Raw genomic sequence first — 16,579 nt, 5'->3', positions numbered from 1 at the left:
CAAAAGTCTACTCAAGAACCCATTTGAGAAATTATGTGTAAAATCCACACACATCCCATTACAATTTATTTTCATTACATCTGGTTATCTGCACTAATACATACCTGGTAGAGTTCTTCTAAATTGTATTTAATTGAAGTACTATTCTGAATAGCTTCCACTGCTTCTTTCAGTTTCTGCCATGTTTCATCTGTGTAGTTTTCTGGTAATTTAGGTTTATCTAGATGATATGTAAAAGATTTGCATTAGAATAATATGTAGGATATAGTAACCAAAGATCTATAACACAGCATTACAATTTTTAGGATGTTATGATTTTCATAACTATTATAGCTAAATATTAAAGTAACCACTGTATTTAAGCTCAGTATAAATAAAATTTAAAATGCCAGAATACTGTTTAAGGCATTTTGACTCACCTATTAAAACTGAAGGTGAGGGTTTTTTTCTCCTATTGATTGTATTGCTTCAAAAAAAAATAAAAATTCAAGAATGACAGATAAAAAATAACAATCCCGATCATCTTGTGTAAAACCTATATCAACATGAATGAATCTTGTACATGAGATTTAAAATACTGAGTATCTACTAAGTGCAAGGTATTTTATAAACTTCTTAATCTTTTCAACAATGCTCTGGAGTAAATATTATCATCCCTATTTTACAACTGAGGAAAAGGAAACTGAAGTGGGAACTCATTTGGTGAGCTTGCCCAAGGTCATCATAGCTAGTAAAATGGCAAAGCTGGGATTCTAATCCAGGTCTGTGTGACCCCCCAAATTTATGCAACATCTACATAAATGGAAAGAAATATCTTTTAACTCAGTGTTTGAAGTACCTTTATGAGCAGAATGAATTCTAAATATTAAAACAAATGACTCCAAAATGACTCCAAAATCTATGCAGCATTTTCAGAATGTAAAGAAATCTTTTAATGTAAGCTTTAAACTTCACTGGCCAGCAAAAAATGAAAAAAAAAATTAATTAAAACATCCAAATGCCTTAATAATGTGTTTTTACTTTAGAGAGAGAAAAATGAACAAAATCTCTGGAATTAATTTGCAAATGAAATTAGGATAACAGCTCATTTCCTAAAAATTATTGGTTATTGATGCATTTTTAAGTGAAATAATGAACATATTAATAATTACAATTCATATCCACTTTAGAAAACTATACTATTAAATCACAAAGAATAAAACACTTGAGAGCCTAGAGATGGGAAGGAGATGATATAAAAAAGGGTTAAAAACAGACAACATCCTAACCTTCTGCTTGAGACAAAATAGAGCATATTCCTGATTTCTATACCAATGTTGAAAACACAAGCACAGAGAATCTAATTTTCTCAATGCTAAAATTTAGCCACAAGACATTTGTCTGATAAATATTACTTAAGTTCATTCATTTACTTCTCCTTTTAACAAGTATTTTAACATCTATTACCTGTCAGTTAGGGGTGGTAAAAAAGTAAGTCAGAAAAAATAGAAACACATTCAACAGATAAAAATTAATTCAGCTCAAAAACATTTTAAATGTTGATTTTGTACTTGCATCAAGGCATTCATTATACGAAACTACATATCTCAAACACAATACAAGCAAATTTTCCTAAAATCTGTAGGTCAATACTTTAAAACCTACTTAAGTGAGGAAAAAAATGTAGTAATTGTTTCTATCTTTAGACTAGTGGTACACAGAGTTACTACTTCTGTGTATACACAATATTTTTTCACTTCCAAACCCTACTTTTGGAAAGAAATTCAGAGACCCTATATATTTTTCTCCAAATATTTTTTCCACAATGAGTTTCTTGAATATAATACAACATTATACATCTAATTATAAATCTTATATGAGCATGGAAAGATCACCATTGCTACCTGCATTTATTTCTACGGATAGAATGTGGCCTACTGAAGCAGAAAAATAAAAATCTCAGCAGTGCCAAGGCTCACTATGCACCTGAACTAAATAAACCTCTTTAGAATACAATTTCTCACCTGTAAAATCCGGATCAAACATACTGTAGATTGTCAGTGTTATAAGGAATAACAGATTAGATACAATAGGTTGAGAAAGACCTCGAAACACTGCAAACACCCGGTGGATGCTTCAGCACAAGGATACTAACCACCCCCGGAAAATGAACCCTCCACCAAAAAAAGGACCTCCCCTCCATCTCATTGATTATGCATAAAACATTAGGCCACCTCTATACTGTTTAATATATTAACATAAACAGAGCACGTGACCGCTCAAGTGTCAAATCCTTAGGTGATTATGGATTTTGGCCTTGGTTACCTTTAAAGTTCTTGATCACTAACTTCTTAGCAGAGCCAGGCTTGCTGTTAGCAAAGCTAGAGACGGTGGTAGATGATTTGGCTAGGCCGTTTGCATGATGCACCGAAGCCACAGAAGAGATTAATATACTCTTATTTTTAAGTTGCTGCTGCTGCTGAGATGTTGCAGCAGTTGGTGAAGATGAGGAGGAGGAGGAGGAGGATTCCTCAGCCATCTTCGCATCAAACCCTACAAACTCCAGGGTGTCTTCAAAACGCAGCTTCTTCTGTATCGGTACGTGGCTGGAAGCAGCCACTGAAACCCCCAAGCAGTAGGACGAGGTTGAAGGGGATGCCGAATCCCTGGGTTGTAAAGGAGGAGTGGAGGAGGAGGAAGACGTGGAATCAAAGTCTTCTCTCTCGTTACTACTGTTACTGCTGCTACTGCTGCTGCTGCTGTTTAACTTTCTCTTCTTGGCAGAGGTGGGCGGAGTGGTGCTGGTATTACCATCAGTGGCAGATCTGACCTCCTGAGCAGCAGCAGCAGCTGAGGGATTGGGGGAAGAAAAACCTGTTGGAAACATGAAAATAGCGGGGTCAACAGGCAGAGGAGCATCAAAACCCTACGTTTATATGCCTGCGTGCGTGTAGGAGAGAAGGTGGCAATGCTAGAGGGGGAAGGGAAGAAAGAACAGAGGAGAAACACAGAGGACAAGAAGGAAAGTGAAGGGGGGGCAAACCGGGGGAATGGGAGGGTTTGGGAAGGCGGATAGGCTGACACCAGAAGTGAGGAGAACGAGGGGGGAGAGCGAATGAGGAGGCAGACAGGTAAACGGCCGTGCCGTCCCCCCTCCCCTGCTTTTCAATCTCTCTCCCCCCCCCCTTTTCTGCAGGAGCGACTCAAGAGAGTCTGTGAGGCTGCAGCTCCTCCTCCTTTTCTCCCTCTCTCTGGGAGGGGAGATGCTGTGGTTGGGGGGAGGGGAGGGGGAGCGAACCAGAGCTTGTTATTGTCAATAGCACAAGAGGCTAAAGATGGCGCCACTTCCGGTCACGAGGCACCAAAGGAGGGGCGGCGTCTCTCCCCAGGAGTGGGGGGTGGAGAGAAACACTGCGGCCACCCGGGGGTTGGGGGAGCTGGTTAGTGGTAGGGCGGCGGGAAAGGGGCAACCAAAGCACCTCAAATGCTCTTGTTAGTTCGTTCCGGCTCCTGTTCTCTCTCCCCTTCCCTGCCATCTTCCTCCCCAAACCCACCCATAACTCCCACCCCTTCCTTAACGGTCCCGCGGGGAGCTTCGCGCCGCAGCGCCCTTACCGGAAGTGACTGGGCAGACACTTTTCATAGCGCCCAGATCCCGAAGCCCCCAGGTCCGCAGGACTCCAGTGGGGGGGGGGGATGGGGGAGGGAACAAGGGGGGGAAGAGAAATGGAAAGGGAGGAGGGGCGGGCCTTTGAGACACCTTCAGAGCTCCTGATTGGAGATTTCTGACCGTGAGGTGGGCGGGAGCAAGGGGTGGGGGTGGCGGGAGAAGGAGCGGGAAGGAGCCTGGAGAGGAGGGGAGTTGGTGACGGCGAGGGGCGGGGTAAGCTAGCTGGGAAAAAAGAGAAGAGAGGGAGGAGGTAGGGAGTAAAAAGTAAGGAAGAATGGAAACTTTGAAAGAGATAAAGGAATAGGAGGGGTTGCAAGGTGACGGGAGTAACCCGAAATAGAAGAAAACATAATCATGCTATTATGCCTGCTGCTACAGAACGTCACGATTTTAAGATAGGAAAGAAAATCTTAGGAAGCAAAGGAGTTTTTGATTCCATGTAGCAACAAATTGTTTCTCTTTTGTGTCAAGGACACCAAAGACCCAATGCTGAATAGAGTCTGAATTTTTTGTTCTTTTCTCTGTGATAAAGGCATAAATCCTTTTACCTTCCTACCAGAACATTTTCTAACATGGCCGACCAGAGTCAAAGGTGCGATCTAAGGCCAAGAAACAGCCCCCACCCAGCCCAAATCCAAGGAACACTCCCTACTCCCAACCCATTAGTCATTAACTCTGCAATTTGTAGACCTAAGCTAAGACCCACTTCTTTTACCAAATCTCAGTTTATACGCCATATGGAAAAAGACATTTTTAGGAGAACAATATTGGCAAAAGTCAATGTTTTAGCCCAGAGTGGTGGTGCACCCCTGTAATCTCAGCAACTCAGAGGCTGGGGCAGGAGAATTGTAAATTCCAGGTCAACCTCAGCAAAATTCTCCAAGCTCTCAACCCTAAGCACCTAGCAAGACCGTCTCAAAACAAAACAAACACCACAGCTCAATGTGTTCCATGAGCCAAAGTTGTACATTTGATGATCTTTTCTGGTACCAGGGATTAAACCCAGCAGCGCTTAAACCTTGAACCACTGCCTCAGCCCTTATTATTTTGAGACAGGATCGAGCTAAATTGCTTAGGGCCTTGCTAAATTGCTGAAGCTGATTTTTAACTTGCCATCCTCTTACCCGGGCCGGGGATTACAATCCGCGGGGGGGGGGGGGGGGGATTTTTTTTTTTCTTATCAATAATCAAATGGACAGCTGGGCTCAATGGCACATGCCTGTGATCCCAGTGATTCAAGAGGCAGAGGCAGGAGGATTGCAAATTCCAGGCCAGCCTCAGCAAGAGAAATCATATCTCAAAAAACAAATAGGACTGGGGAAGTGGCTCAGTGATTAAGTGCCCCTGGGTTCAATCCCTGGTACCCCCCCCAAAAAAAAAAAGTTTGAAACATAGTTAAATTAGCAACAATAAACCTTGTAAATTCCCTCTTGGAAGTTTCTACTTAATCCTAGGGCATCCTCAGAGGGAGAGAACATAATGTCAAAAGTAAATTTTGCTAACCTGTTGATCATTCTAGCTGCAGAAACATTGAATAAGCACATATCCAAAGGCTTTATATGCCAGATGCTATTCCAGGACCCTGCCTCTGAGAGGCCAGTGGAGGAAGATAGTCTCCAAACTAGTTTCCACAACATTGTACAAAAGTACAATGTGCTGTGGGAAACGAAGTTTGGAGGAAATCTGGAATAGTCAGGGTTTCATCCAGCTGATGTTTATGCTGAGTCTCAAAATGGGAATTGTCCCCCCCCCCAAAAAAAAAGGACAACAAGGGGAGAGGATGCACTGTGGACAATGAAAATGTGGGCAGAGCAATGAATTGTGAAAGGGCTTGGCCTGTTTATGGGTACATGGAAAGAGCAGGGAGGCTAAAAATCAGGATGTCTCTTTGGAAGTGAGGAAGATGAGAGGCTGCAAGGTACCTGGCCCACTAAGCCAAGAACTTTGGAGTCTACCTGGTAGGCAGAGGTAGACAACAGGGAGACAAGCAAGTGGGGCTTTTGTAAGGGAAGTGATAGGCTTGTGGTAGACCAAAAGCAGCTTACATGGTATAACATGTGACAGGGAAATCTGAATACTGCAAATAAATCACCTTTCCAACTTTGTTTAAACAGACTCACCTTTTTTATTTATTATTATTATTATTATGTTTTTGTCTTGAAAAGTCCTGGTTAAAATGCAAATCTTCCTGGAAAGTTATACCTTGGGGATTATCAGCCCTTACCTTTGTATTGTTTGTGACAGCCTGCTGAGAGGAAGGCTCTAAAGGAACTTAGGCCCAGGAAGAAGAGAGAGAGAAAGGCCAGAAAGAGGACATATGGAAGCACTTTTGTTTTGAATATACCATGTTGTTCTTGCTGCCCAAAATGAGATGGTAAGCTCTTAAGGCCAGGAAAGATGACCTAAAACATTAAGCCTCCCTTTGCTGTGTCTTACATTTCACATAATGCTGAACAACTGTGTAAATGCAGGGTAAAAACTTACTAAATGCTTTATTGAATGAGAAAGAAATAATGCTGTGTCTCTACAAAGGAGGATTAACTGTCTAATTTTCAGGACCTACTGCACAAGGTTGTTCTAAATCATGTAGTTATATTCCTTAGAAGGGCATATGGAAGTGCTATTTTTAAATTTATGAGTATTGGTGCAATTGAAAGGGAATGGACAGGGCTGGGGACGTGGCTTAAGCGGTAGCACGCTCGCCTGGCATGCGCGCCGCCCCGGGTTCGATCCTCAGCACCACATACAAACAAAGATGTTGTGTCTGCTGAAAACTAAAAAATAAAATATTAAAATTTAAAAAAAAAAGAAAGGGAATGGACAAAGATGAGAGAAAGTTGTGTTTGCCATACAAAGATAAGCTTTTATATTGACCTAAAGGATAGCTGAGTCTTGTTAATATTCAACATATTCTAGTAATAATAGCTCCCAAACTCAAATGATTATCAAAGCCCTTTCAGTCTTCTGAGTTACATCTTCATTTGAAAATCCTGGATCCTTTTGGCTCTTGAGCTATAGCTCACTTTCAACAACCCAGTAGTGTAAACTACTATTTAAGTTCTCCATGAAATATCCTTAGGAGAATTTTGTAGAAAGAATAACTGTTTCTCTTTTTCTCAAATGATTAATAATTATATTCCTTTTGACATTTTACAAGCTCACTTTATTTCATTCCAGATCAACTTTCACATATTTATGAGTTATGTAATTTTAATGATTTTTATTTAATTTATGTAATTTTGATGATTTTTATTTAACATTCACATTTTGTGGCACAAAACAACTTAGATACATGTGTGAGGACCAGAACTTACTTTTTTCTTATATTTTCAAACCAATTTAAAAAGATAACTTCCCATGTTGTTTTGTGAAAACACCTTTTACATCAAGAATAACTGCTTGGGGCCAGCAAACACATAAGCATATATGCAATATACCCAAACATTTGCCAAATAGACTTAAATGCATTCTCAACACTCAAATTCAAATATATTTTTCAAGGTTTAACCCATGAACCCACAAATAATCAAGATGTATAATATAGAACACCATACAATTATAGTCATTATCAGAGTAAAGCAGATTGGACACTTAATACATATTCCATATATAGAATCTTTTCATCTTGTGATTTCAACTCATACCTCAAAAACATTAATTAAAGTTTACAATGTGGCCAGATGAGGCATAGTTATTATTGGCTCTCTTTTAACCAACCTATTTATAAAGGTAAATATCTGCATAAAGAAAGAATGCAAATGAGGACTGGTTTTCCTGATGTCCATTTCTATAAGCATCTCCCTAAAAAAGGCAGAGTACAAAATGTTTTCCTCTTTTGATCACAGGGATTCCCCCAGGGTGTTAGGTTTTAGTTCTTCTCCAAACTTCTCATGGCAGGTTTTAAAACAAACAGACATTCCTGGAAGGCTTGTTATCCAGTGAGTGGGATTTTCCTTAAAAATGGGAGAGACAGCCAGGCACTGTGGCACATGCTGTAATCCCAGCAAATCTGAGGCTGAGGCAGGGGGATAGCAAGTTCAAGGCCAGCCTCAGCAACTTAGCAAGACCCTGTCTCAAAATTTTAAAATATGTTTTAAAGGCCTGGGTGTGTAAGTAGCTTAATGTAAAATGCCCCTGGATTCTTTGGGCTCAATCCCCAGTTACTTAATGTGTCAAGATAAAAAGAACTGCTGGGTAAAAGGTAGTTGGTGTTTCGCTATCAATTTTTCTGAAGGACCATCTTTAAAGCCTGGAAATACAGACGGTAACCAAGCTGTACTGAGATAGTATATCAAAATAAGGGTTTGTTATGTGCTACCAACAGCAGTGGACTGTTATGAGATGGCTGAGGAAGTCAAACATCATTTTCCTATCCTGAGGTTGCTTTATAAAAAGGAACAAATACTGAACCTATGGTACTAAATAAAATGTAAACATAACACAGAACTCATATTTAATAAAATATTTTATTGTCTATGGAAAATTACTGCATCAACTGAAGACTCACTTGGTACATCAACCATTTGAGTACTTAGACCTTTAGCTCAGAGATTTTAACTGTTATACCTCTGAACCATCTAGAAAGCAGATTTTAAAACTAAAAATTAGGGAAAGGCCATTTTCCCCAGGGGTCTGGGAGTGGGGAACCAGACCAGCCACAGATTACTTCTCACTTTGGTGCTACCAAACACTTATTATGGAGTTGCAGGGCCTATTTTTAACCTTTTGTACACTTTATCAAGGACTTTCAGTCCCCCTCCCCGAAACCTGCTTTAATGTTTGATCTTCTAATGGCATTAAGGTCTTTTTCTCAAAAGCAAGGCCAATTTAGGTTTAAATCAGTAGTTCCCAACTCTCACTACACAATAGAATCACCTGGGGAGTATTAAAAAAAAATGAATGCCCAGGTCCAAACCTATCCAATTCAACCAGAATCTCTTATGTGTAGGGCCTCAATTATCAGTATTAAGAATGCCAGGTGATTCCATGTGCCTCCAAGGTTGAAAGAACAAAGCTGCAGGTGAAATAAGAAAACCTGGTGGGGCTGATAAACCCTTTCACACCTAAAACTTCATAATTTAATGCCCAAAATTTCACAATTACTTATTCACCCCTTTGGTAAAACAATGTCTCCCTCTCTAGGAATCTTTCTCAAATTTAAATTAGCCAAGGGACCTAGTTCTTCCCTCTAAGGTGAATGCCTCTTGGCTAATAAAGTTCTAAATATTTGGACAGCCTTCATGCCTATAATCCCAGCTACTCAGAAGGCTGACATAGGAGGGTTGGAATTTCAAGGTTATCTTTGGCAATTTTGTGAGACCCCCTTAGAAAAACAGTCCTGAGTGCCTGAGGGTAAACCCTAGTAGAAGGGGCTGCAATGGAGAGTGGAGAAAAGTAAGATTACCTACAAGGAAGGAAGGATTTCTGAGAGTCCATTTTGCTAACCTCACAGTATTACTGCCTAGTGCCAAGCCTGCTCTGTAATGAGTATACACTTAAAGGTCTAGTCAAGTCTGACAGCTTATCTCAACTGCCAAAATTAAAGTAAATTTTACATATTTTTCATAAGCAAAGAATAGACATTAGGAATATAGGTTTAGAGCTCTCTGATAAATGCCCACCTTCTGAATTACCACTCACCATATGGAAGTTTCCATTACCAAGTTATCTATTTTTCCTGATTCTGTTAAATGCCCTTTATTCCTACAAACAGCATTATTTCTCTTGCCAATTCATTTAGTCATTCAACAAAAATGTATTGAGCAAGTACTCTCAGCAAGGCATGGTGTTAGATGCCATGAGGAAATACTGAACCAATACAAAATTCCGTTGGTAGTTGATGTTAGTTTTTCAAAGCACTTTCACATACAATTTTATTTTATCCTCATAGTAACACATGAGATAAGGTGAAGTATCATCCCCATTTTACAGATGAGAAACAGGTTCAGCAAAGGACACACAAATTATTTACCAAAGTCACAAAGCAATGTACAGTCTTAAATCCAGTTATTCACTAACTTCAAATATAGTGCCTTCCATAGCTTACAATTTAATAAGACATGTCATATAACAGTCTTAAGTGGCAGAAAGTTAGGAAAAGGCATTCAGAGCCCCACTCACCAGGAGAACAAAAATGAGGAATAAAGTAAATCCTTTATTGAGATGAGCCAAATCACAAGGCCCAAAAGGAAATCAAGCTTAGATGAAGTTCAGGCCATCATCTAGAAGGCAGGACAAAGTAGCAGGCAATGAACATTTCAGGATAGAGGAGCATTTTGGAGTATCAGTTTCTAGAGTATCAGTCCATTCCGTGGCTGATCTTCACAGGACATAGAAAGCAGCTCCTTCTCCTGGCTAAATCCAGGCAAACACTGAACAAACCTTGCCTGAAGACCCGTTATGATCCAGTCGCTGAGCATACAGAGACAACCCTTGACCTCAATGGTTCTCAATTAGCTTAGTGGGTGAGGCAGACAATTACAAGACAGAGTAATAAAGGCTACTATGGGAACATAAAGGAGGACACCTGGCCCAGCCTAGTAGAGAGGGTGGGGCAGAAAAGGGGAAGGGAGGGTAAAAATGGGAGTTCATAACCCACTTGAATCAAACTGTGAAATATGATATATCAAGAACTATGTAATGTTTTGAACAACCAACAATAAAAAAAATTAAATTAAAGTAAAAAAAAAAGGGGGGGGGAAGGGAAAGGAGTTAAGAATTACTTCCAGAAAAAGAAATTCAATTTTAAGCCTGGAGGGTGGGCAGGAATTAGAAGGCTAGGGAAGTGAAATGGAGCCCAGAGCACAAAGAAGGAAGACAGGGAGTGCATTTAAGTCCTAAGGGTAAAAGAGTCATATTCAGGAAATTGTAAGGAGACCAGTTTATTAGGACATAGCTTCAGTCCTATCCAGACTCTGGAAAGCTAAAGAGGTAAGTAAAGGAAGTGAAATGGAGCCTAGAGCACAAAGAAGGAAGACAGGGAGTGCATTTAAGTCCTAAGGGTAAAAGAGTCATATTCAGGAAATTGTAAGGAGACCAGTTTATTAGGACATAGCTTCAGTCCTATCCAGACTCTGGAAAGCTAAAGAGGAAAATAAAGAAAGCATCCAGCCAGATTTCGAGTTCAAAGCCAGTCTCAGCAAAAGCGAAGCGCTAAGCAACTCAGTGAAACCCTGTCTCTAAATAAAATACAGAATAGGGCTGGGGATGTGGCTCAATGATGGAGTGCCCTTACGTTCAATCACTGGTAAACCCCCCCCCCCAAAAAAAAAAAGAAAGCATCCAAGGGCTGGGGCTGTAACTTAGTGACAGAGTGCTTGCCTAGCATATGTTGAGGCTTTGGGTTTCATCCTTATCATCACATAAAAATAAACAAATAAAATAAAGGCATGCTGACTATACACAACTACAAAAAAAAATTTTAAAAAGAAAACATCCAAGTCTCAAATCTTGCACATCAATTCCTAGGCCTCTTAGTACCAAATATTACTCATACCATATTTGCTGTTGGAGCTGTGGCTATTGATAATACTTCCTGCCTTGAGCCATACTGGTTTAAGAAATAGACTTAAGGGTGGGCTCAGCCATAGAAATAGCTGAGACACCCCCCCACACACACACACACCCCCCCTAGGGCTATAGCTCAGTGGCAAAGCATTTGCCTAGCATGCCTGAGGCACTGGGTTCAATCCTCAGCACCACATAAAAATAAATAAAATAAAGGTATTCTGTCCATCTACAACTACAAAAAATAAAAATGAAAGAAAAAAAAAGAAATTGCTGAGACCCACAAAAGGGAAGAGGTGCTGAAACATGGGAAATTAAGACAAGGATGATAATATGACCATAATACTGGACAATACTATACAAATTTACATGAACTAGACCGCGGTGGGGAAACTATAGCCCATGGACCAATCCCAGCCTGTTTGTGTAAAGTTTTATTGGAATACTGCCATATTCATTCATGTACATATTTTCTTTTCTTTTTTCTTTCTTTCTTTTCTTTTTTTTTTTTTTTGTGGTGCTGGGGATTGAAACCAGGGCTTTGTGCATACAAAGCAAGCACTCTACCAACTGAACTATATCCCCAACCCCCTCATGTACATATTTTCTGTGGTTGCTTTTGTGCTAAAACAACAGAGTTCAGAGTTATTTTTTTAAAATATTTATTTTTTAGGTGTAGATGGACACAACACAATGCCTTTATTTTTATGTGGTGCTGAGGATTGAACCCAGGTCCCACCTGTGCTAGGCGAGTGCTCTACCGCTGAGCCACAATCCCAGCCCCAAGTTCAGAGTTTTAATGGAGATCAAATATACCCCGCAGAGCCAAAAATATTTCTTTTTTTTTTTTTTTAAGAGAGAGTGAGAGGAGAGAGGGAGAGAGAGAGGGAGAGAGAGAGGGAGAGAGAGAGAGAGAGAGAGAGAGAGAGAGAGAGAGAGAGAGAGAGAGAATATTTTTTAATATTTATTTTTTAGTTCTCGGCGGACACAACATCTTTGTTGGTATGTGGTGCTGAGGATCGAACCTGGGCCGCACGCATGCCAGGCGAGCGCGCTACCGCTTGAGCCACATCCCCAGCCCCTATCTCAAATTTTTTTAAGAGATTTTATATATATATATATAAATATATATATAAAATATATATAAATATATATAAATATATATAATATATATATAATATATATAAATATATATATAAAATATATATAAATATATATAAATAAATATATATATATATATATGAGAGAGAGAGAGAGGGGGAGAATTTTTAATATTTTTTAGTTTTCAGCGGACACAACATCTTTGTATGTGGTGCTGAGGATCGAACCCGGGCCGCACACATGACAAGCGAGCGTGCTACCACTTGAGCCACATCCCAGCCCCTATCTCAAATTTTTTAAAAAATGGTTGGGTGTGTAGTTCAGTGATAAAGTGCCCCTGGGTCTAATCCCCAGAATTGTCAAAACAAGGCGTGGGGGCTAGTGTATGTGTACGTAGCATGTGTGAGATCCTTGATTCAATCTCTGGCACCCCTTAAAAGATTTCACACTATATGAACTGTTCTATGACTTTATTTATTTATTCCTTCCTTAATATTTTATCACAAATATCTGTCCTTATTAGTATACATAGATCTACCTTATTATTTCTAGGGAGAGCATACTATGTGTGTGTGTGTGTGTGTGTGTGTGTGTGTATGTATCCTATCCAATCACTTTTTTTTAGAGAGAGAGAGAGAGAGAGAATTTTAATATTTATTTATTTATTTTTTTAGTTTTTGGCCGACACAACATCTTTGTTTGTATGTGGTGCTGAGGATTTAACTCAGGCCGCATGCATGCCAGGCGAGCGCGCTACCATTTGAGCCACATCCCCAGCCCTATCCAATCACTTTTTAAAAAATTATCACTTTATAAAAGTCTATCAAATTTTATTGTTTCTTTTCCCCTTTTCTTTACTTTTGCTGAACTGACTTTCCCTTTTAATTGTGTTTGGAAAGTGCTACATAGTATATACTTCCTACATAGTACATACCTTTCACTTTTGTTTACTTGTACAAATGATGCATAAACATTCTTCTTGTAAGAAAAAAAAATCAAAGCTAGACATGGTGGTGGACACCTGTAATCTCAGTGACTCAGGAGGATAAGGCAGTAGCATCACAAGTTTGGGGTCAGCCTCAGCAGCTTAGTGAGGCCCTACCAACTTAATGAGACCCTGTCTCAAAATAAAATATAAAAAGGGCTGTGGATGTGGCTCAGTGGTTAAGCACCCTGGGTTCAATCCCCACTACAAAAAAAAAAAAAAAAAAAGTAGAATATAGGATAAAAAGCATAAGTGTCCTTTCCCTGTTAAATTTGGTGCATTTCCTTCACCATCTATGGCATTTATATACATGTGCATATATATGTGTGTATACACATGTATTCATACACAAACAGGAAGCTTTGGTATTTTTAGATAAAAATGGTAACATTACTATATATATATAGCTATATCATTTGCTTTTTTCACTTAATAGAAATTGAAGATATTTCCACAACAGTGTATAGAGATCAACCTCATTCTTTTTAAGGGCTGCATATTATTTCATAGTAAAGATATACCACATTTTATTTTACCATTCCTCTATTGGGGGATATTTGGTTATTTCCAATATTCTGTGACTATAAACATGCTGCAATGAGTATCCTGCAACATCTATCTATGTGCATGTACAAAAGTATTTCTGAGCATATATTCAAAATAGTAGAATTTGTTTGAGGGAAATATATATTTAAAATTTTGACTGCCATGACACCTGTTGGAAATATTGTCCCAATATGTAATCTCATCTTCTGAATGAATGTTTATTGCTCCACACCCTTAGCAACACTAAATTTTATCAAACTTGAGTTTGCCAAAATGTTACATGACTTCATTCTCATTGTAAAACAAGAATAACTCATTATAAAACAAAAAGTGCCCTCTTGACCACCATTGCCTCATGCCAAATTTTTCTGGAGAAATTTACTTCCACCTTGCTATGTTTGTTTCACTGTGCTTGATCTTCTTAGGTATAATTTCTTTATAATTTACTTATGCTTCCTAAACCTATTGTCAACAATTTTCACATTTAACTCTAAGCTTTACTAGCCAATTTACTCACCATTGCCTTCTGAAGGTGCCCGATCCTCATTCATTTCTCCTGATTCAGATGAGTGAGACATCTTCTATCTTTTAGGGCTATGTTAGAAAACAGAGAATTCACTTTTGGAGCAATCCTCTCCCACATATCTAAATGGTTTTATAGATTCATTGACTAATTTCTGAACCAACTGATTGCTAATCACACTCCTCTCTTTTACCCCTTCTAATTATACTGCCATGTTTGTTTTGGTGCCAGGGATTGAACTCAGGGGCACTCAACCACTGAGCCACATCCCCAGCCCTTTTTTACATTCTCATCGTTGCTAAGCGCCTCCCTGTTGCTAAGGCTGGCTGGAACTCACGATCCGCCTGCCTCAGCCTCACTGAGCCGTTGGGAGCTTGTGCCACAGCAACTGGCGGTTTTTTGTTTTGTTTTTGTTTTTTGTTTGTTTAGTACTGTGGATTGAGCCCTGGCACGCTTAACCACTGAGCCATATCCCCAGCCCTTTTTACATTTTATTTAGAGACAGGGTCTCTCGCTGAGTTGATAAGCGCCTCCCCAGTTGCTGAGGTTGGCTTTGTACTCCGGATCCTCCAGCCTCAGCCTCCGGAGCCGTTTGGAGCGTGCGCCGAAGCCGGTTTGTTTTTTTTTTTGTTTTGTTTGTTTGTTTTTAGTACTGGGGATTGTACCTAGGGACGCTGACTCCCTGAGCGACAACCCCATCCCTTTTTACATTTTATTTAGAGACAGGGTCTTACTGATTGGCTAAGCGCCTCTCCAGAGCCTCAGAATCCTCCAGGCTCAGCCTACTGAACTGTTGGAAGCTTGCGCCACCACAACCGGCTTTTTTTTTTTTTTACCCCCTGGGGATTGTACATACACAGGGGCGCTTAACCACTGAGCCAGATCCCCATCCCTTTTTACATTTTATTTAGAGACAGGGTCTCAATGAGTTGCTTAGGGGCCTCGCTAAATTACTGAGGCTGGGGCCTTGAACCCAGGATCCTCCTGCCTTAGTCTGCTATGCCCTTAGTTTCCTGAGCCTTTGGGATTAAAGGCAGACGCCACCACCCCCAGCACTATTCCTATATTTTTCATCTTCCATTTGAAGCTAATCAGGGAAAGAAAATACATTGTTGAGACTAACATCTAAGTCAGAAGCCTGAAATGATATTTCAAATTACAATGGCTTGAGCCCCCACTGGTTTGAATGCCCAAAACACCAAACAAACAAACAAATTGACTTCCCTCAAAGTGTCCTCCAGCTATTTATCCGGGTTATCTAAAATATCATCTCATATGAAAGCTGAACCAGGTCTCTAAATTTGTTTTATGCCAAACTCTTCAAGTCACAGTACCATTGGTTAAGGGGCCTTCTGTGATCACTTTACTGGGTAGTTCTCGCCATATGTAATTACAATCGATTCTAATATGCTTTTCCCTTCACATCACAGGTGAGTAAGGCCTATATTTTTTTTTTAACATACCTCTTCTAAATATTTGGGAACAATGAAATTTAGTACAAGAAAGAGAACATGAGAATAACACGGCTTCCCTTAGTTTTGTGGCCCCAAACCAGGCCTACCTTCAGGAAGTTTCTAAATGATAACCCTCCCCACATTTCACAATCTCAGAAAGGTGGTTTGGCTCACTCTCACCGCAGGAATTTGTTGTTTTGTTCCATCTAACGTCGGATCCCTTCAATTAAACCAGAGGTTTGAAGAGACCTTCCAACAAGAAGCTAATACCTAAAGCCCTTTGTTCTAGTCCCGCCCACCAAGGCCGACCAGTTAACAGACTTTTAGATGATTGACAGCAGGCCTGACCAATCCTCGCAGGGGAATAACCAGTTGGCTCGCAGCTTGGCAACAAAAGCATAAAATAAAAACTCAAAAAGATTTAATAGCAATATACTTCCCAGAGTCTATGGCAAGTCGACTAGTAAGCCAAGGTTGTTCTGTGCTGACTGGCACAGTTCCTAAACTGGCATTACTGAGGAGGGGAGGACTCTGTTACTGTGGGGTGGGGGCAGAAGTAATGAAAGTTCTCTGACACCACCCCAGGAGGGGGAGGGGCATCAGGCTCACTAAGTGGTCTCTACTGAGGGGTTGGGGGAACACAAAATGGGAGTCTCATTATGGATTGCCAAGGGTGAAAGTCTAGGGTTGGGGGGACACAAAGGGTAGTCTCATAGAGACTGCCAAGAGTGAAAATCTAGGCTCCCCACTAGGCCATTGCAGGCATTGGTGAATTATTTCCTTGGTACTTGGCTTCGGTAGATCAATTAAAATTA

At 40.0% G+C, this 16,579-nt stretch overlaps 1 protein-coding gene and 1 long non-coding RNA gene across 2 annotated transcripts in view; one reads left to right on the top strand and one right to left on the bottom strand.

Moving 5' to 3' along the window:
- Window positions 1-3,661, bottom strand: part of Cul4b (cullin 4B) — a 46,383-nt gene extending 42,722 nt beyond the window's left edge. The window contains exons 1-3 of the mRNA XM_077793904.1: window positions 3,595-3,661; window positions 2,305-2,853; window positions 105-220 (exon numbers count right to left, since the gene is read on the bottom strand). Of these exons, the coding sequence (XP_077650030.1) occupies window positions 105-220; window positions 2,305-2,853; window positions 3,595-3,622 (693 nt within the window). The 5' untranslated portion in view covers window positions 3,623-3,661. The remainder of the gene's footprint in view (window positions 1-104; window positions 221-2,304; window positions 2,854-3,594) is intronic.
- The window catches only part of LOC144250795 (uncharacterized), a 48,343-nt gene continuing 34,628 nt past the window's right edge, over window positions 2,865-16,579 (top strand). Inside the window, exon 1 of the long non-coding RNA XR_013342567.1 lies at window positions 2,865-3,110. This is a non-coding gene — a long non-coding RNA (uncharacterized LOC144250795). The remainder of the gene's footprint in view (window positions 3,111-16,579) is intronic.

The sequence above is a fragment of the Urocitellus parryii genome, chromosome X (assembly GCF_045843805.1).
Source record: "Urocitellus parryii isolate mUroPar1 chromosome X, mUroPar1.hap1, whole genome shotgun sequence".
NCBI lineage: Eukaryota > Metazoa > Chordata > Mammalia > Rodentia > Sciuridae > Urocitellus > Urocitellus parryii.
The sequence above is the reverse complement of the archived record's forward strand: the minus strand, read 5'-3'. Positions and strand labels throughout refer to the sequence as shown.